Source organism: Mus caroli, unplaced genomic scaffold (genome assembly GCF_978045245.1).
Source record: "Mus caroli unplaced genomic scaffold, Mus_caroli_1 scaffold_8, whole genome shotgun sequence".
In the NCBI taxonomy this organism is placed as follows: domain Eukaryota; kingdom Metazoa; phylum Chordata; class Mammalia; order Rodentia; family Muridae; genus Mus; species Mus caroli.
The window spans coordinates 27,589,335-27,610,726 of NW_028227263.1; the positions used below are offsets into that span (position 1 = coordinate 27,589,335).

General features: G+C 47.0%; 1 protein-coding gene and 1 non-coding gene across 3 annotated transcripts; one reads left to right on the forward strand and one right to left on the reverse strand.

Moving 5' to 3' along the window:
• Positions 1 to 13,575: 13,575 nt before the first annotated feature.
• LOC147002868 (U6 spliceosomal RNA) lies at positions 13,576 to 13,680 on the reverse strand. Its single transcript, XR_015048095.1, has one exon. It is a non-coding gene; the product is annotated as a U6 spliceosomal RNA (small nuclear RNA).
• A 1,787-nt stretch (positions 13,681 to 15,467) lies between these two features.
• Positions 15,468 to 18,363, forward strand: LOC110298513 (WD repeat-containing protein 18-like). 2 transcript variants are annotated; one of them, XM_021167810.2, is made up of 2 exons: positions 15,469 to 17,213; positions 17,903 to 18,363. In XM_021167810.2, exons 1-2 carry the CDS (start codon positions 15,993 to 15,995, stop codon positions 17,945 to 17,947), a joined length of 1,266 nt encoding a protein of 421 aa, XP_021023469.1. In that variant the 5' UTR covers positions 15,469 to 15,992; the 3' UTR covers positions 17,948 to 18,363. The 2 variants fall into 2 exon arrangements, with proteins under 2 accessions (XP_021023468.1, XP_021023469.1); XM_021167809.2 differs by lacking the exon at positions 17,903 to 18,363 and having other exon boundaries at positions 15,468 to 17,416.
• Positions 18,364 to 21,392: the final 3,029 nt, after the last annotated feature.

Sequence of the window (21,392 nt, forward strand, 5' to 3'; positions counted from 1 at the left end):
ACACCACTCACACCACACACACCACTCATACCACACACATACCACTCACACCACACACACACCACTCACACCACACACACCACACACGCCACTCATACCACACACATACCACTCACACCACACACCACACAAACTCATGCCACACACACCGCATACACCACTCACACCACTCACACCACACACACACCACTCACACCACACAAACTCATGCCACACATCACATACACACCACTCACACCACACACACACCACTCACACCACACAAACTCATGCCACACACACCACACAAACTCATGCCACACACACCACACACACATACATGTCACACACTCACACACCACACATACAGACCTCATACACACACCACACACATCCCTTACACACAACACAAAAACACACACACATACACACACACATAAGATCCAAGGATCATCTCTAGAGAAGAGGCTTCTGGCCAGATGGAATCTCAGAAGCTTTTTTTGTTGTTGTTTTCCTACCAGAGGATGTATTCTCAGATTTCGCTCTCAGGAGTAAGACTCACAAGATAAAACTTCATGGTATAACCCAAAAGGTCCGAGTCACCTGGCCCCTCCCTATCTCTGATTGCCATGTAACGCTCCCCCTGGTTGTGCAAAGGAGATTGTCCGCCCATTCAATTGTTGCCTCCTCCTGGATGCCCTCCTTGTTTTTCCTATGCCTGCTCTCCTGTTTGTCTGTGTTCCCACGGGGCACTCGTCGCTTTTGCCTGGGCAGCACACACTCGGAGCACACCACAGGTTCCCTCACTTGAGGCCCGTGGCTTATGGGTCTCTCTAGCCTCAGCACCCAGCCCAGCACCAGGTGGAGCTCAGTGAACATCTTGGGGGAAGAGAGGGAGAAAGAGAGGAAGGTTTCAGCTTTATCATGTCATAAAATGTGTCCCTTCTGCTGCCAGGAGCCTGCCACAGATATGCATCGCCAGTGAGGCTGAGGGCGTGTGGCGTCGCTCCACTGCGGTCGTTTAGAGGAAAGAGAACATAAGTGGCCATTGATAGGGGGCTGGTTAATGAGATGCAAAATGGACACAGCTGTTGGGTAATGGGAAGCAGATCTGGATGTGACCCAGTGGGATGCTGTCCAATGAGTGCTATAAAGAGAGAGGCTGTACTGGGACTGTTGATGTAGCTCATAGTCAAAGCATGTGTTCAGCCTGTGCAAGGCCCTGGCTCCCATTCTCAGTACCAAAGAGGGGTGGGGATGAGGTGGGGGAGATGAGCGCCTAACAGTGAGCAAACTGTGACCCCAAAGGGCTGGAGAGATGGCTCAGTGGTTAAGAGCACTGTCTGCTCTTCCAGAGGTCCTGAGTTCAATTCCACATGGTGGCTCACAGCCACCTAACCTGAGATGAGATAGAGGACTCATGTGACTCCGAGTATGGAGTTTAAAAGGGAGGAGCAAGTTGGCCAGCATTGGGGTAAATGTGCTTGCGCCAAGGCTGGCCACCTCCGTTTCATTCCTGGGACCCACATGGTAGAAGAACAGAACAGAAGTGATTCCTGGAGTCAGGAGTGGTGGGGTTTACTAGCCAGAGCTACCCAATGAGACCTCTATGGAAGAAAGGAGGGAAGGAGGGAGGGAAGGAGGGAGGGAGGGAGGGAGGGAGGGAGGGAGGGAGGGAGGGAGGGAGGGAGGTAGGTCCAGAATATACTCTCTCAAAGTGCCCTCCAACTCCCATCTATGCACACAGAACACACCTCCCTCACTCCCACAAAATCATTTGAGCAAGTTTTCTAGGATGGGATGGGCACAAAACTGGAGATAGAACCTAGGATATCATTGTATTAGTGACAAAATACCAGAACCAAAGGCAACTTAAGAGTTTATTTTGGCTTACAAGTGCACAAAGACGATTCCCCCCCAAGGTGGGAAAGCATGTGCCAGCAGCAGGAAACGGGCTGATTACAGTTGGTGCACCTCAAAGCCTGCCCCCAGTGACACCCTTCCTCCAGCTAGACTCCACCTGAAAGGTTCCATAACCGCCTCCAATCAATGCCACCAACGGAGGCACCGAGTGGTCAGATAAAGGAGCCTGAGGGGGCCACGTCACATGGAAGTCCCCACATTCATGCAAGCTCAGAACTGTAAACACCTGGGCACTAAATAAAAAAATAAGTAGATAAGTAATTAAATAAATAAATATATATATAAATGTGTTAACACTTTTAAATAAAATAAGTAACAAATTGAAGGGGCAGGGGTGCAGTATGGTGGCACCCGCTTGTAACCCCAGGGATCAGGAGGCGACCAGGTCGGAGTTCAAGGTTATCCACAACTACGTAGTAAGTTTGAGGTTATCCTGGGCTACCTGAAACAGCCCAAATAGCAACACAAATCTCAAGTGTGTGTGTGTGTGTGTGTGTGTGTGTGTGTGTGTGTGTGTGTACATAACCAGTTGATTTAGATACCCCTTCTTCCTCCCTGAAGTGCCACATGCTGAGGCAAACTTTTAACTCCAACTCAGAACTGGTGGCTTACACCTGTAATCCTAGTGCTCTGCCTGAGGCAGGAAGGACCCCCTCCTTTTCTTCTTTATAAAATGATTTCTTTTCATTTTATGTGCATTGGTATTTTGCCTGCATGTGTGTCTGTGTGGGGGTGTTAGATCTCCTGGAATTAGAATACAGACGCTTGTGAACTGCCATGTGGGTGCTGAATTGAACCTGGGTCCCCTGAAGATCAGCCAGTGCCAGTGCTCTTAACCTCTGAACCACCTCTCCAGCCCTCCCTTTCTTTTTCTTTTTCTTTTCTTTAAATTACATTAGCCTTAGCTATCTGTTAGTTGTAATTGTGGGTAATTTACCTTTCCCTCTGCTGTGGGTGCCTGCGCACAGTGTGGCAGTCTCAAGCTTACCTCAGCCCTGTTTCTTGAAGTAGTTCTAAAATGGCAATTGTCCTTTTTTTTTTAAGATTTATTTATTTATTTATTTTATGTATGTGAGCACACTGTAGCTGTACAGATGGTTGTGAGCCTTCATGTGGTTGTTGGGAATTGAACTTTTAGGGCCTCTGCTCGCTCCAGTCAACTCTGCTCGCCCAAAGATTTAGTATTATACGTAAGTACACTGTAGCTGTCTTCAGACACAGCGGAAGAGGGCGTCAGATTTCATCATGGGTGGTTGTGAGCCACCATGTGGTTGCTGGGATTTGAACTCAGGACCTTCGGAAGAGCAGTCCGTGCTCTTACCCGCTGAGCCACCTTGTCAGCCCCCCTTTCTTTTTCTTTATCCAAGCAGCCAGCCTAGAAATTTTTCCTTTTTTCTGTCTTTTTTGTTGTTGTTGTTTTTCGAGACAGGCTTTCTCTGTATAGAAACCTTTCTCTGTATAGTCCTGGCTGTCTTGGAACTCACTCTGTAGACCAGGTTGGCCTCGAACACAGAAATTCACCTGCCTCTGCCTCCCAAGTGAATTTGGGATTAAAGGAGTGCGCCACCACTGCCCGGCTTTCTTTCTGTTTTTGTGTTTTCCTTCCTTTCATCCCTTTTTTCTTCCATCCATCCATCTTTTCTTCCTTCCTTTCTTTCTTTTTTTCTTTCTTTCTTTTTTTTTGTTGGTTTGGTTTGGTTTATTCCAGACAGGGTTTCTCTGTGTAGCCCTAGCTGTCCTGTAACTTTCTCTGTAGACCAGGCTGGCTTCAAACTCAAAGTGATTTGCCTGCCTCTCCTTCCCAAGTGCTGCAATTAAAGGAGCTCGACACCACCTCCCAGCTATTAGTTTCTAAATATCCGAGGGATGACCCTGAAGTTCTGATCTCCGATCTTCTGATCTTCACCTCTTCAGTGATGAAATGACCGATGCGCAGGCCAGGTTGGAAACAAGGGCTTTGTGCGTGCTAGGCAAGCACTGTAAAACCTGAGCTACATCCCCAGTCTCAAGAAAGACCACGAGTTCAAGACAAGTCTAGGCTATAAAAACAGATCCTGTCGAAAGAAAGAAAGAAAGAAAGAAAGAAAGAAAGAAAGAAAGAAAGAAAGAAAGAAAGAAAGAAAGAAAGAAAGAAAGAAAGAAAGAAAGAAAGAAAGGAAGGAAGGAAGAAAGGAAGGAAGGAAGGAAGAAAAATGTGTGTGCGTTGTCGGGAGCTGGGGGCTTAGTTTGCAGATGGCTGGCCGGAATCTCTTGGAAGAGAGCTGTTGCCCGACCTTCCACATATGGCCACTAGAGGGCGCGCCGTAGCAGCCGAAGTCGCGAAGGACTTGGATGCTCCCCAACAAGCATCCTGGGAAAACAAAGCGGTCTTATTTTCAAAAGGCTGAAGAGGCCCCTACAGAGCGCCCACACTTCGTCTCCTCATAAGTAAACAAACTTAATTACAATTTAATTTATTCTGAGTTGTATCAACAATTAAAAAGAAATTACCCTCTCGCTCTATTTTCCTTCTCTTTATTTAAAATAGGTTCCTCCTAACTTGAGCGATTTAATGTGGAGAAACAATTGGATTTTAATGACCTTCTCTTCGGAGCTCTGCCTAGTAGGTGGGTCCTGCCTTTTCCACCTGGCTTTGATTTACATCTCCCAACACCTTAAGATGTCATTTTTGCCTGATGATAGTTAGCCGACTTCCACAGACACGGACAAAAACACATCCCTCTCCAGCCTCCACAGTTTACTGGTTCAAGCACAAAAGCTACAAAACAGCCCATTTCTGCCCCACCCTTCCCCACTTCTTGTTTGCCTCTCTGCATCCACCATCTGCAAGCCTTTTGGAAGTGACTGTTATGTAAGGAAGGGAATAGAAATAATTAACACTTGATTCAACTGTAGCCTGTGCTTTCTAAGCCACTTTGGGGGAGATGGGGCACGAGGTAAACAAAAACCTATGCTGTTCACAATCACCAAAGAGTAGGGTCAGCTCAAATGTCTGCCGAAGACTGCAATGAACAAAGTGGGAGGCCTGTCTGTGTGCGCGTGCGCGACCCTGACAGCTCAGAGGCAGGCCCCAGGCATACCTATGAGAGCCTCTGGGAATTGTCTGTGGGAACTGTCTGAAGTTGGCTGATGTGGATGGACTCTTCTTGATTGTGATGCAGACCATTCCCTGAGTGGAGATCCTGGACTGTATAAAATAGAGCAAGCCGAGCGCAAGCGTGTGTGCACTAGATCCATGCTTTCTGCTTCTGACTGTGGCTATAAAGAACCAGCTGCTTCAGGCTCCTGACACCTTTCATCCCCAAAAATGATCGACGGGCTGTGGGCGGTAAACCTTTCTCCTTTCAGGTGTTTTTGTAGGAGTTATCATAGCTACACAAAACAAAACAAAGACAGGGGAATATTGTTTTGCTGCAAAAAAAAAAAAAAAAAAAAGAATAGAAAGTGGGGACTGGAAAGATGGCTCAAAGGTTAAGAGCAGTGACTGTTCTTCCAGAGGTCCTGAGTTCAATTCCCAGAAACCACATGGTAGCTCACAACCATCTAAAATAGGATCCAATGTCCTCTTCTGATGTGTCTGAAGACAGCAATGGTGTACCCATACACTATGTGTGTGTGTGTGTGTGTGTGTGTGTGTGTGTGTGTGTGTGTGTCTGATATATGCTGCAGAAGGAAAAAAAGACAGCCATGAGAGGCTCACCTCATAGTCCTCATTCCGGTAAGATGTCCAGAAGAGGCCCACAGAAACAAAAGGCACATTAATGGTTTCCTGGGCCTGAGCACAGGGGTCATGGAAAGGGACTGCTTCCTAGGGGGTTTCTTCAGTGATGAAAATCTCTTGAAAATAACCATGGGATTTCAGGAACTGGATGTCTTCAGACCCACTGTGTTGTAGAGTTTCCACCTCAGGTATTGATGGCAAGGTCCAGTCCTCAGAGAGTCCGCATCTGCTGGGTGCACACTGGAGATAAACCAGTAGATAGAAAGGTGACATATCACGTGAGTCTGAGGTGATGTGGAGACACAAAGTTCTAGTTAGCATTGCCTGCAGACTCTGGTCCTGTTCACATGGCCCTGTAGGTCACATGCCTGTTAATTTAGGCCAGCCGCTATATGGGAAGCTCCAGACTAGCCAGGGCTACCTAGTGAAACCTGTCTGGGAGCCAGGGAGAGGCAAATGTTAACGACTGCTGGGCTTTGTCAGGTTAATCATGTGCTCTACCACAGAGCTATCTCCTTAACCCCAAGATCTGTGGCGCTTTGGCTGGGAATGTGGCTCAGTTGGTACCGTGCTTGCTTATGTGCACCGAGTCCTGGACCGCATCCTCCACACCACAGAACCTAGTCATGGTGTCACTCACTTCTAACCCAGCACTTAGGAGGTGGAGACAGGAGGGTCAGAAAGTTTAGGTCATCATAGGCTACACAGTGAATCCAAAGTCAGCCTGAGATTCACAGATGCTGGGGCTAGAACAGGGTCTCACACTGGGTAAGTGCCACTGAGACATAGCAAACTGAAGGCCTTAGCAAGAGGTCTGTTGGTCATCCTCATGTTTGTCCTTTTCTATTTTATTTTTAAATGTTATTTATGTCTTCGGGTGTTTCCCCTAGATACATCACGTGCATGCAGTACCCACGGGGGCCAGAAGAGGGCGATGGATCCCTTGGAATTTCCGTTACAGATGCTTGTGAGAGGCTCTGGGCCTGCTCAGGACTTCTGAGACATTGGACCAGTCTGATGTCTGTACTTCCTAAGCTTTATAGAAGTTTGAAAATGTTTATAATAAGACAGTAAGCCGGGCGTGGTGGCGCACGCCTTTAATCCCAGCACTCGGGAGGCAGAGACAGGTGGATTTCTGAGTTCGAGGCCAGCCTGATCTACCAAGTGAGTTCCAGGCCAGCCAGGGCGACACAGAGAAACCCTGTCTCGGGAAAAAAAAAAAAAAAAAAAAAAAAAGAAAAGAAAAGAAAGACAGTAAGATAAAAGGGTTGATCCCTCCCTGAATTTTTTTTCCTTACGAAATTCAAAACAGAAACCAAACTGAACAGCCGGATGGGAAGGAAGGTGAACTGCAAAGCACAGGCTTATTGTAAAGAGCCGTGAGACTGTTCTTCGTGAAAGCGTAATGACGCAATGACGCATGCAAAACATCCATCCGTGAAACCCACAGGATGTGTAGACCAAGAGCGACCTGGATCCACTCTACAAACGCCAGTGAGTGGCAGCAATGAGCTGATGTCAGTCCCCCAGCTGTCCCTCTCTGCTGGACTGTGGGGGAGTTCAGAGGGAGGGGTGGGCCCACCTGGGAAGCCCCTGTAGTTTCTGTTCCGTTTTCCTGTAAACTTGCTGCTGCTCTTATAAAATCGCTTTCTAAAGTCTATTTAAAAATCTAGTGTATAGTATAGTGGGTCACACCTTAAACCCTAGGATGTGGGCGGTATTGGCAGGCAGATCTCTGTGAGTAGGAGACCAGCCTGGTCTACAGAGCAAGTTCTGGGACAGCCAAGGCTACACAGAGAAACTCTGTCTCAGAAAAACTGAAGAAAAAGAAAATTCGTTTATTTTATGTGTGTTTGTGTTTTGCCTGTGTGTATGTATTTACATTACTTTTATGCAATGCCTGGGAAGGAGAGGAAGCCATTGAACCCTGGCAATGGAATTACAAATGGTTGTGAGACACTTGGGCAAGCTGGGAGCAAGCCTGGGTCCTCTGCAAGAGTAGTAGGTGTTCTGAAACATCTCTCCAGCTCTGGTAATTTTTTTTTAAGTTACTGCAGCATACACCCACAGTCTCAGTTACTCTCAGGATTTCTTGAGCCCGAGTCTGAGGCCAGCCTGTGCTACCTAACAAGAGCACATCTCACTAGTCTGGAGGTGTGGCTTGTAGATAGAGTTCACCTTCCAAAGCAGGAGCCTGGCTTCCATCTCCAGTACTGCCGAAGCCATAATTTACTCTCAGTCAAGATCTAGAGCCTTAGTGGAGGGGAAGAGAAAGAAGTATACAATAACTCTCTCCTTTGGGCCTAATTAACAAATTAAAGGTCTGTGGTTGTTAAATGAGAACATAATGCCAAATAAACAGTGAAAGAACTGTAAAAATAGTCTTCAAATATGTCCTAAAAATGATGCCGCCAGGGCCGAAGAAATGGCTCGGTGGTCAAGATGCATACTGCTCTTCCAGAGGACCTAAGTTCAGCTCCCACTCCCGACGGTAGGCAGCTCATAACACTTGTAATTGCAGCTCCAGAGGTTTTCAGCACCTCCTGCTTCTGTGGTCATCACACTTAGCACCGTCTCAGGGTTCAGCTCCCCTGGCTTCTGCTGGCACTGCACTCAAGTGCACATACCCAGCTCTTCTACTGTGACCAAGGTGACTTATCTTTTTAAACACACGTGACTGCCCTTACAGTTTCAGGAGGTCAGAGTCCACGATGGCTGAGCAAAGTCGTAAGCACAGGAACAGCTGAGAGCTCGTATCTTGATCTGGAAGTAGGTGGCGAAGAGAGAGTACACTGGAGATGATGGAGTGCCAAGCTGGCGTGGCCCTTGTGGGGACAGAGTGACACTGTTCCTGCCCTTGGGACAGGACTCTGGTATGAGCCTGTACAGGTGACAATGGCTGCTGAGGGTGTATGTATGTATAATCATGTACATACTTTCTGAACCCACTAGTGGTGGAGGACTCTTTTCTTCCAAGGAATGTCCTCCCTGTTAACGTCAATGACTCCACGATAATCAGACAACACAAGTCCAGGAGGCTGTCTCAGCAAAATAGTAAACACTGGGACCTTCGGGACGGCTACAGGAAAGAACTCTAAATACATGAGTTCAAAAATATATAATTTCTCAGCTATGCAAGAAATAAGGATGCAGGATGAATTATATGTGGGGCTTCGTGAATCTAAAGGAACCAAAGCAGCTTCTCTGTAAGCCAACTTGTTAGAAGGATACTAAGGAAGGAGATAGAAAGATGTAGGGAGTGGTGATCACAGGAGATCCCACCCAGCTGAGTTTTTTTGTTTATACTTACAAAAGCAGATAGATTTCTCAGTTCAGGGTCAGCCTGAGACAGAGCAAAGTTAGGCTCAGGCACATGAAAATGGTCATTTTAGGGCAGGGTCCCACCCAACTAGCTTATTGTTTGTGCTTAACAAAGGCAGACAGATCTCTGAATTCCTTGGCAATGTTAAGGGTGGGGTAATGCATGCTTACTGTTTCCTAAGAATCAAAGGGCTGGGGTCTCAATATGCAGATTCATAAGACAATCAAAAGGGAGCCTGGAGTAAAAGACTGGATTGATATGTAAAATAAAAGACTGGGCCTGTGTTCTGCAGGAGAAGAGCTATCCAGAGATTTTTTTAGCATAAAAAGAGAGAACTACTTGAAGAATAGACACACACTCACACGGAGGATCTGGACCGGGAGACCTCTTAGAATAGCAAGCAGGCAGGATATAGACAGAGAAATCTCTGGAGAGAAAGCAGGACATAGAGAGAAGCAGACTGGAAAAGCTATATCAAATAGAGCACAGATCATCAGCTTGAATCCACAATTTGATTTCAAGTCATTCATTTCGGAGCTCCCAGACACCCCTGGGCTGGTACTTGGCAATGGAGGCTTTGACTCCTCAAAGCCCGCCTCTATAACACACTTCCTTTTACAAGGCCACTCCTCCTAATCCTTCCCAAACAGTCCCACCAACGAGGACCAAGAGTAAGAGTGGGGAGAGAGAGAAAGAGAGAGAGAGAGAGAGAGAGAGAGAGAGAGAGAGAGAGAGAGAGAGAGAGAGAGAGAGAGAGAGAGAGATTTGTTTTGTTGTTATGAGACAGGTCTCACTACATAGCCCTGGCTGGCATAGAACCTAATATATAGACTATATAGACCAGGCTATCCTCAAATTCATAGTGTACATCCCATATCTGGTTAGAGATTTTGTTAGTTTATTTGTTTCTGGTTTTGTATTGTTTTTCAAGACACGGCTTCTCTGTTAGTCCTGGATATCCTAGAACTCACTTTGTAGACCAGGCTGGCCTCAAACTCAAAAAAATAAATCTGCCTGCCTCTGCCTCCTAAGTACTGGGGTAAAAGGTGTGTGCCACCATTGCTTGGCCCTAGAATTAAAACAAACAAACAAAGCAAACAAACAAACAAAAACCAGGTTGTTGACTCTGATCTAGTCAGCCAGCTACAAAGCGATCCCCTGGCTCAATACTCCTGGACTCTTGGCTAGTTGTAATGATAAACACAGGGTGTTTTGATCCTCCAACCACATGCTCCCCTTATAGGGAAGAGCAAGACCCTATTTACACACATTTTTTTTAATACAAATACCTTTAGATTCCACTGATGGGCATTTGTCCCCAGCCCTGAAGCTAAGGAACTCTAAGAAGATGCTTAAGGAAGCTGCTTCATGCCATGGGTCAGACCATATCTTCTTGTACAGACACCCAAAACCACAAGCAACAGAAGCAAAGACGCAGGAAACTGGACTCTCAAAATAGAGATGCAGGAGCAGGATTTTAGCGACACCCTGGGGTTATTCCCTTGCACCACAAAAACAAATAAGATATATAGAGCTTGTTTCCAAAAATACAGATTTAAGTGGTCTTTGGGGGGCCCAAGCATCTATTCTCTAAATTATATTTGTGCATGTGTGTGTGTGCATCCACACCTGCATGTGCATGCTTTCTGTAGCCTTTGTCTGGAGGTCAGAGGACCATTTGCAGGAGTTGTTTGTAGTGTTCCCTGTCCCCCAACTCCACTCCTCCTCCTTCTCTTCCTCCTCCTCCTCTTCCTCCTCCCCCTCATGTGGTCTGCAAGGATCAAACTCAGGTTGTCAGGTTTGGTGGCAAGTGCCTTTATTGGCTGAGCTATCTCACTGTCCTTATTTATTTTTTGTTTGTTTGTTTTTGTTTTGTTTTTCGAGACAGGGTTTCTCTGTATAGCCCTGGCTGTCCTGGAACTCACTTTGTAGACCAGGCTGGCCTCGAACTCAGAAATCCACCTGCCTCTGCCTCCGGAGTGCTGGGATTAAAGGCGTGCGCCACCACGCCCAGCCTTATTTATTTTTTAATTAAAAATTTTTTTGAGATAGTCACACTTTGTATTCTAGATTGACGCGAACTCTCTGCAATACGGCCCCCATTGCTTCTATTCCTGCCTCAAGGGAGGAGCCATGGAATCACAAGCCTGGAGCACTGGACAAATTTGCTGAAGGGAAGAATTATGTCTACTTTCTTTCTTGTTGTTTTTTAAAGATTTATTTATTAATATAGATAAGTACACTGCCTTCAGACACACCAGAAGAGGGCATCAGATCTCATTACAGGTGGTTGTGAGCCACCATGTGGTTGATGGGATTTGAACTCAGGACCTTCGGAAGAGCAGTCAGTGCTCTTACCTGCTGAGCCATCTTGCCAGCCCCTATGTCTACACGTTCATAAACATTATGAACCCAGAGTCTGACATGTACAGGAGCCAAGAAACCTACTTATCAAGTATGTGAATGTTACTGAGTAAAAAGTGGTGTGCGTGTGGCACATGTGTAAGTGGTATGTATGTGGTGTATATATGGTATGTGTCTTAGTTAGGGTTTTATTCTTTGAACAGACACCATGACCAAGGCTACTTTTATAAAGACAAGATTTAATTGGAGATGGCTTACAGGTTCAGAGGTTCAGTCCATTATCATCCAGGCAGGCATGGTGCAGGAGGAGCTGAAGCTGAGAGTTCTACCTCTTCATCTGAAGGCTGCTAGCAGAATACTGGCTTCTGGCTTCCTGGAAGCTAGGATGAGGGTCTTTTTTTTTTTTTTTTTTTTTTGGTTTTTTGAGACAGGGTTTCTCTGTGGAGCCCTGGCTGTCCTGGCACTCACTTTGTAGACCAGGCTGGCCTCGAACTCAGAAATCCGCCTGCCTCTGCCTCCCGAGTGCTGGGATTAAAGGCGTGCGCCACCACGCCCAGCTAGGATGAGGGTCTTAAAGCCCACACCCACAGTGGCATACCTATTCCAAAAAGGCCACACTTCCAAATAGTGCCACTCCCTGGGCCAAGCATATTCAAACTGACATTGTGTGTGTGTGTGTGCATGGAATGTGTGCATGTGGTGTTTGTGTTTGGTGAATGTATGTGTATATATGGTATATGTATGTGCGATATATTTATGGTATTCGGAATGTGTGTACGGTGTGTGTGTTATATGCACTAGTGTGCACATGCAGAGTCAAGAGGAAGTTGAGTATCTGTTCTTCATTGTATTCCTGTGAGACAGGGACTCTCACTGAACCTGACCTAGGCTAGCAGTCAGCAAGCCAGTGACCCTCCTGTCTTCACCCTACACAGCATCGAGGCTAGAGCTCCCCGCTTCTCCCCTGGGCACACACAGCTATGTCCAGCTGTTTTTTATGTGGGCTCTGGGATTTGAACTCAGGTCTTTGCACAGCACTCACTCTTACCCACCGAGCCACTCTTCAGATCCAAATGTCTTCATCAAGTTCAATGTTTTAATCCCAGCACTTGGGAGGCAGAGGCAGGTAGATTTCTGAGTTCGAGGCCAGCCTGGTCTACAGAGTCAGTTCTAGGACAGCCAGGGATACACAGAGAAACCCTGTCTTGAAAAACTCAAAAAAAAAAAATTTTTTTTTTTAAAAGTCAGGCAGTGGTGGCGCATGTCTTTAATTCAAGTTCAATGTTTGACATGTTTTGGATAGAAACAAATTGGCCCTTTACCTAAAACATGGTTCTGCTTTGCCATATAATTTATAGTCTGCAAATGACAGAACAGAACAAAACAAAAAAGCAACATTTAAAGCTCTCCAGGCCACAAAAAAAAAAAAAAAAAAAAAATTAGACTTACCATACATCAATTCAGCCTGAGACCCCCAGTAGACCTGGAGAAGCCGTTTAGAAACAATTGCAAAAATTCTGTTTGTGGTGTAATTAAATAACCAGCTCTCTGCAGGAGTTTGAATGGCCAGCATGAGATACCCAGAGAATATCAATGGCTTAATAGCCCAAGTTTCTGACTTAATGGCTTCTCAGGCCTCCAGCTGAACATATGTGTCATTTTCTATCTGGCAACGCTTTATCTGAGTAGAATGCTTAGCTTTAAAACATGTTTACAGGAGCTGGAGCTTATAGCTCAGGGGTACAGTATCTGCTCAGCCCCACAAAGCCCTGAGCCTCAATGTGCATCCCTCTCCAACCAAAAAGAAATATTTGCAAACTTTCTAAGAAGGTATATCACACAGTCCTGCTCCCAGTGGCCCAACAACCTTTTAGAACAATGTATGAGGTAGGGAGTGGGAAGAGATGTCTGGGACGCCTGGAGAACAGCAGGCCCTTAATAGAGAGTAAGTGTCTTCCCACAGCCTTAGGACCGTCTTCATCTGAGGATTAACCGTGCCTCCCGAATCCAGGTAATGGTCAGAAAGATGGCCCCGAAAGAAATAAAAAATACATAAGCAAAGGAAATGTCTCAGAGAGAGATAGAGATACAAATGAATGGGGTTGTTTTGTTTTTTGTTTTGTTTTTTTGAGACAGGGTTCTCTGTATAGTCCTGGCTGTCCTGGAACTCACTTTGTAGACCAGGCTGGCCTCGAACTCAGAAATCCGCCTGGCGGGCACCACCACCACCCGGCGCAAATGTTTTTCTTAAAGGAGAATAACATTTTAAAATGTGGACCTCTTCAGGAATTTATACATCATTCTCACACAGGGACCGTACTAATCTCTTTAATTGTTCCAACTTTAGATGCAAGCTGCCAAAACCAGAAGCACATGCATTTTTAGAGAATTTTATATAAATGATATTTTTATAGGCTGGTGCACCTCATCTCTGTGCCATCTTCAAGCTTGGTGGATATGTAGCCTCGTGCTCTCTTTCTTTTTCTTCTCCCTCCCCCTCCCCCTCTCTCACTTCCACTCTCATTTAACACAAGAGTAGTCACTGTGGCCCAGGCTGGCCTCAGACTCCTGAGCTCAAAGGCTCTAGCTTCCTCAGCCTCCAGAATAGATGGTGATGCACACCACCACATCTTGTCTTCCCCTCTCCTCTTCTCAGCTTTATTGTCTCCTCTTCCTCCTCCTCTGCCTCTTCATCATCTTCCTCCTCCTCTTTTTAACTGTTGTGAAGAGCATGAAAACTGGAGAAAACATTGCATTGGCTAGAGAAATAACTCCAGAATAATGACCTCTAAGTTTTCAGCGGCCTGACACATAGCATACCGGTCCCCAAAAGAGAACTCTATCTTTGGACATCCACATCCCTAGGGTTGGTTGCAGCTCATTTCCTCCACTCTCTGGCTACACAGTAGGTAGCTGAGCCCCCTTTTCCAAAGGTGGGGTATTCCATCATGGTCCTGACTTGGTGGGGGGACCCTAGCTCTCTGAGTCCCAGAATCCTCTTCTCCACTATCTGGGGGTAAGACAGCTGCCAAGACCCAGGTATCAGAACTGTCCTAATGCTTTCTTGTAAGTCTATTCATGGCCCTGAGCATCAGTATCACTCGGGAGAAATCTGAATGCCAAGTTTGGCCCCAAGGCTCATACAGACTACACTTCAATCTGGGTGATCCTCCTGACTCACTAAAATGTGGGAATGTTTTAGCTATGGCTCAGTCCCAGGGGGTCCCTGATGAAGTCCCAAGTACCAGAGGGAAAAACGGCTAGTAAGAGTCAGAGAAAGGTTTGTGCTTCTATGCCAGTTGGCTTCTACCATATGCTAATCTTGAAGCTGTCCCCTCCAGACTCCACTCTCCTGACAAAAGTCAGGACCCGGGTTATAAAAACTCAATTTGAGATGTGTCTGAAGCTTTCTGAAGTACAGGTCAATGTACCTTCCTGAAGCCAGTCCAGCTGCCCAGGGGCTGTTATTGGGTTTGTGTTGTTGTTTTCTGATTCTCTGAGGACCTGGCCTTCCTGTCCCCATCAACGGATGCGAACAACCTCAGACAGAAGCATTAAAGTCCGCGAGCTCCTCCAAGGGGGCCCTAGAGAATAAGCCAGCGAGGAGGAAGCTCTTTAATTAACACTAGGGCTGTGACTCTGACCGCCATGTTATTAATTACTGCCTGTTACTCCCGGGTGGCATCCTCTGAACAAGCTATTGCTCACTCGCCCCGCCCAGCCCCACCCTCCAGCTTTCCCTTCTTACTCCTTCCTCAACGTTTTACCAGACTGCTACGCAGTGATTTGAAAGTGAAACCAAGGCTGACTCAGAATTGGAACAAAGTTTCATCTGGACGAAGGGTTTCCTTAAACACACAGAAAGTGCCGCAGAGTGGAATGCGCAAAACTTGTGAGCGAGAGGGGCAGAAACTTTATTGTTCTGAAGTTTCTAACTCACAAAGATTAATCTAGTCCATACCATCTTTACTTTTTTTGCCCTTTGCTTGAAAGTGATGAAGGGAGGAGAAATCTTGTTTTTAAAAACATGTGGGTTTTGTTTTTTGTTTTTTTGGGTGGTGGTGGTTGGTTGTGTTTTTATTTTTGCTTTGAGACAGGGTCGCATGTCACAAAGGCCGGCCTCAAACTTATTTTTAGCCAAGGATGATCTTAAACTTCTTCCTGTCTCCAGGGCTTCCAGGAATGTGCCACCACGCCCAGTTTTAAGGTGATTAAGTGGCTCATGTGCCATGGGATCTTCAAGTCTGCCTTCACTCCGGTCCCTGTGTGCTAATGTGAAGCCATGGGGGAGGGGGTTGTATACTGGACAATGGGGTAGAAAGTGGCTACAGTTGCATCACTCAGAGGGAGTCCGTTGACTGCCTCGGGTCTCAGTTTTCTCATATCTAAAATAAGGGATGCCACAGGGTGTGAAGGTGCACACCTGTAACCCTACCCCTCAGGGTGGAGAGGCAAGCAGGTTGTGATTTCTGAGTCCAGCCTGGGCTGCATACCAAAGCTCTATCTCAAAAATTAAAGCTAAAACTGGGTGTGGTGGCCAGTACTCCGAAGGTAGACGGAGGCTGGAGGATCAAAAGTTCAAGGTCCTCAGCTACAGAGCGGTTTCACACCCTAGACACGTGACCACCCGTCAACGTAGTAAGTGAAGAAATACACAACGTAAAGACGTTTACCGAGAGCAAGATGGCGGCGCCCATGGAAGTGGTGGTGTGTACTGACGCTGCGGCGCAGCTCTGGAACTGCGTGGTGTGGGAGCTTCATTCGGGCGCCAACCTGCTCACCTACCGAGGCGGCCAAGTGGGGCTGCGAGGCCTGGCGCTACTCAATGGCGAGTACCTGCTGGCGGCGCAGCAGGGCCAGAACTACATCTGCGCCTGGGAGCTGCAGCGTAAGGATCAGCTCCAACAGAAAATCATGTGTCCTGGGCCTGTCACCTGTCTGACCACAGCACCTAATGGCTTGTATGTCCTGGCAGGAATTGCAGAGAGCATCTACCTGTGGGAGGTTGGCACCGGGAACCTCCTGGTCATCCTCAGCCGGCACTACCAGGACGTGTCCTGCCTGAAGTTTACAGGGGATGGCAGCCATTTTGTCTCCGCGGGCAAGGACTGCCTGGCGCTGGCCTGGAGCCTCTGCAGTGTGCTACAGGCAGACCCGTCCAGGATCCTGGCCCCAAGACATGTCTGGTCCCAGCACACGCTCCCGATCACAGACCTGCACTGCGGCTTCGGAGGCCCCATGGCCCGGGTGGCCACCGCTTCATTGGACCAGACCGTGAAGCTCTGGGCCATCGCCTCGGGGGACCTGCTGCTGTCTGTCTTGTTTGACATGGGCATCACGTCTGTGACCATGGACCTGGCCGAGCACCACCTATTCTGCGGAGGCAGCGATGGCTCCATCTTCCAGGTGGACCTGTGCAGCTGGCCCGGACTGAGGGAGTATAGCTTCCAGCCTGAGCAGAACACAGGGAAGGTCTTCAAAGGACACAGGAACCAAGTGACATGCCTGTCGGTGTCAACAGACAGCAGTGTTCTGCTCTCCGGCTCCCACGATGAATCAGTGCGGCTGTGGGACGTGAAGAGCAAGCAGTGCTTGCGCACAGTCACCCTCAAAGGCCCAGTGACCAATGCAGCCATCATTCTGGCCCCACCCAGCATGCTGAACCCTGAATTCAGGCCCAGCCTGCCCCTGCCCCACTTCAACAAGCACCTGCTGGGGGCTGAGCATGGAGATGAAGTCCAGGGTGGGGGCCTGCGTCTGCAGCTAGGACTCCACCTGCAGGGCAAAGAGCCTAGCTACCTGGAGCGTCTGGAGCAGCTGCAGGCAGTGTTGTCCAGCCATCTGGAGAAGAACAAGCTAGGCAGCCAGATGATGCCAGCATCTGTGTTTGATCTGGAGGAGGAGGTGGGTAGCCTGCGCAAGATCAACAGTGACCTGTTCAACTTCTCCACGGGCATCATCACACGGCCCTCCAAGTGAGACGTGCTGGGCCGCTGCCACACAAACACTTGCCACGGGGCTGTGATCTAGTGTTTTAACAAAGGATGGACTAAAAGAAAAAAAAAAAAGAAATTTACAAGCCGGGTGGTGGCGGCGCACACCTTTAATCCCAGCACTTGGGAGACAGAGGCAGGCAGATTTCTAAGTTCGAGGCCAGCCTGGTCTACAGAGTGAGTTCCAGGGCAGCCAGGACTACACAGAGAAACCCTGTCTCAAAAAATAAATAAGTAAATAAATAAAAAGAAATTTACCACTGGAGAGTACAAACTTTGTCAAAGGCTTAACAGTGATGTCCCAGGAGTCTGTGCGGCTAAGAGAAGCCCTCCCCATCCCCTTGTTAGCCTCCAAGATTGTGGGTCGTTGTTGCAGATTTCAAGAGAGGGAGGGGGATACCTAGATAGATAGATAGATAGATAGATAGATAGATAGATAGATAGATAGATAAACAGACAGACAGGTAGGTAGATAGATAGATAGGTAGATAGATAGATAGATAGATAGGTAGAAGATAAGTAGGTCTCTTTCTGGAGTTTGATTTGGGACTTCGCAGCTTTTACAAGTTGGGGACCTAATGCCTCCCTTTTCTTCTGCAGAATTTGGAATCCAGAGGAAACACTGAGGGCACAGGTCACCTGTAATGACCAATAAGGAGATCCCAGGGCTCCTTCAGAATCCAGTTCTACCTGCTCTACGAACACACTACACAGCTGTGCCGATGTAGCTGTGCCTGTTACATATATTCTGTCAGTAAGGAGTTGGGTATCCATTCTAAGTTGATAGTTAAATAAATGGGGAGAAGCCTGAGACATACCACCATAAATAATAACTAACTGTACAACCAGACTTCCAGAAAAGCCGGAGGAAAAGCAGGTTCCGTTAGGCTGATCACTCTGCGTTCTGGTGCAGTAATGGGCAGTGGCACCTCCCAAGCCTACTGCAAGACGAGCTCCCTGTCTGTCAATCAAATAAGGCCCAAGTGATGGCACAAGTTTGTAAGCCTAGGACTTGGGAGATAAAGTCAGGTGTATTTCTGTGAATTTGAAGCTAGCCTAGTCTACATTAGTTTTAGCCAGGCTACATAGTGAAATTCTGTTTAAAAACAAACAAACAAACTCTGACTCACAAAGCAAATAAACAAAGGAGCAGAGAAACATATGTATCAGTAGATGCTTGTCTTTGTGTGGGAGGCTACACCATGATGTCACAGACTGGGATAGACTGGCGGCTTACAAACAGCAATTCATTTCTCAGAATTCTACCATCTAGAAAGTCCAGTGTCTCGACACCAACAGATGTGGTGTCTGAGGAGGACCTAACTTCTATAACTTTTGTACTATACCTTCCCACAGTAGGGGTAATGGTTTGAATACGTAATGTCCCTACAGTGTTTGAACACTTGGTCTCCACGTGGTGGCACCGTTCAGAAAGATTGGAGAACCTTACAATGTGGAACGTGACTACAGGAAGTGGATCAGTAGAGCCTCGCCTTAGAGGTCATAGTCAAGCCTGTTTCTAACCCAAGTTCTTCCCCTCTCTGTCTCTGCTTCCTGCTCTGGGGAAATTTGAGGAATCCCAGACACGTTCTCCACAGTGTGAAGTATGCTGTGCCTTCTCTGCCGTTATAAATGAAGACTGCTCAAACTGTAAGCCCAAATAACTCTTTCTCTTCAATTTTTTTCACAGTAATGTGAAAAGGTAGCTATATCAGGGTGAGGCCTCTCTCTTAAGGGTACTAGTCCTCTTCTCATGGACTCAGTTTCCACAGCCTGACCATTCCCGCCTCTGCCTCTCAATGCTAGAATTGCAGGCATGCAACACCACCTGGGTGTTTACCCCATGCTTTGGGAGGAACCAGGACTTCCTGCATGCCTGGCAAGCACTCTGCCAACTGAGCTAACATCTCCACCTCCCAAAGCCTTACCTTCTAAAGCAGTGGTTCTCAACCTATGGGACTGCGACCCTTTTGGGGTCACACAACCCCTTCACAGGGGTCACCTAAGACCATTGGAAAACAGAGATTTACATTACAATTCATGACAGTACCAAAATTTTACAGTTATGAAATAGCAACAAAAATAATTTTATGATTGGGAGTCACCACAAAACAAGGAACTATCTTAAAGGGTCGCAGGATCAGGAAGGCTGAGAACCACTGCTCTAGAACGTGTTGGGAGCTGGGTTTTCAATAGATGAGGCAAAAGGAGAAAGCATGTTGAGACCTTAGGGTGGCTCTGTGGATGCTGGTGACCTAAACTGCTTCTGTACTGACGTTGTCAACCCCTTGGAGTGAAGGGTGCTTCTAACTAGAATCACCTGTGGCAATTCCTAATGTGTAAGTTACAGGTTGGGTTCTAAAAGCTTTGACGTCAGAGCTGGTTTTCCCTTGGGAACCGCAGCCAATGACTCTTTTCTCCCAGAGAAGATCTGGAAATGCCTGGTCAAACTATGGAGTTGCTCAATCATCGAAAACCAGCCAATTACGGAAAGCACCTGCTGGAGGAGAACACAGCCCACAGAGCAGCACATGGCTTCTCTCTAAATGGCTGATGGTAAAGGGCTTTCCTCTTGTGAAGGAGACTCTGCAGCAGGAGTAACTACAAAACCCACGATTGAACAAACGCTCCTGCTTGTTTTCAGGCCACATTCTTATATAAACAGCTCCCAACTCTCTGCCTCCAAGTTGTCAAATTCCTCAAAGGGTGCTCAATTGAGAAGCCAATCCCAAGCCACATTTACTTGTCAGAAGGTCCATGTTGTGAGGACATGAATCTCAGAAGAATAGGACAGGCTAGGGGTGTATAATAGCTCAGCAGTAAACATTTGTCTGGGGTGAATAAAGGAGAAAAGGGGGGAGGGAGGGGACACACACAGAGCTCTAGGCTGAGGAAGCTCTTTGAATAATGTTCTCTTTAGAACAAAGAATTCCAGGGGTCTAAGGAGATAGCTCAGCTGGTAAGAGCAATTGCTGCACAAGAGAGAGTATCTAAATTTAAATACCTGTAAAATAGAGCTGAACTTGGCCTTAGTATACCTGTGACCCCAGGGCTTCTGGAGTTAGAGACAGAAGGATAACTGAGGCTTACTGTCTACCAGCCTAGCTCTAAGTTCAATGAAAGACCCCATCTTAAAGGATGAGGTGGAGGGTGATACAGACTACCCGGTGTCTTTCTGGCCTCTGCACATGCATGCACACATGCAGGCATGCATATTTATATTCTGCTTTGACCATCCTTTTTCTTTTCAGCTTTCTAATTTATCAGGCTCTGGTGCTCTCACAGACCTTGGGCAGGGCACTTTATTTCTCTGAACATGAGGTTCCTCATCAGGAAACTCAAGGAGTTCAATAAAGAACATAGGTTCCTACTCCAGCTCCAGATAAAGGGCACAGTGATCCATCCATCACCTTTCCCATCAGACAATAGGCACCAGCATTTGAAGAAATAAGTCAAAAAATAAAGGTAAGACTGCCTAGTTCTTATCATAAGCATCCCTCCCTTGCTATTCAAAACAGCATCCATCTCTGTAGGAGTGTTCTCTGAATTCCATTCTTTTGAATGTAGCCCCCATATATGAAAATAGGACTCCTAAGTCAAAAAGTTGGGAAGTCTGTTAGGTCCCCATGTGTCTCTAGATTGAAACATCCCCTTCTGGAAGGAGGGAGGTATCTCAAGGGTATCTCATGAAACTCAGAAGAAACTTGCAAGACTCTGGAAGTTCATGAAAATTACAAGACTCAAAAGGCCTCATCCTTGAAGTTATATGGATAATGGACGATTCTAGGGAAGAGCAAACCCTCTGGGAAAGATGGCTGCAAATTGTGCAGGAGACTCCATGATGCAGTTTTATGCTGTGACTGCCACGTTTAGCGGCCTTTCTGGTGGCACAGCTGCCATTATGCATAGTCTTCCATGCTCCTTATGCTCCCATAAATAACCCCAATAACCCCCTTGACTCACAAGCTGAACTTGCGTAGACTCTCTTCTATCAGGGCTGTCTCTACTGGGACGAACAGACAGAGACTCCAGAAAAGGTTTAGAGTGAGCCCCTCTTGGAGACAAACGGGGAAGCAATACCAACCTCATG

Coding starts and splice junctions, on each gene's coding strand:
- LOC110298513 (XM_021167809.2), top strand. CDS start 15,993: ATGGCGGCGCCCATGGAAGTGGTGGTGTGTACTGACGCTGCGGCGCAG.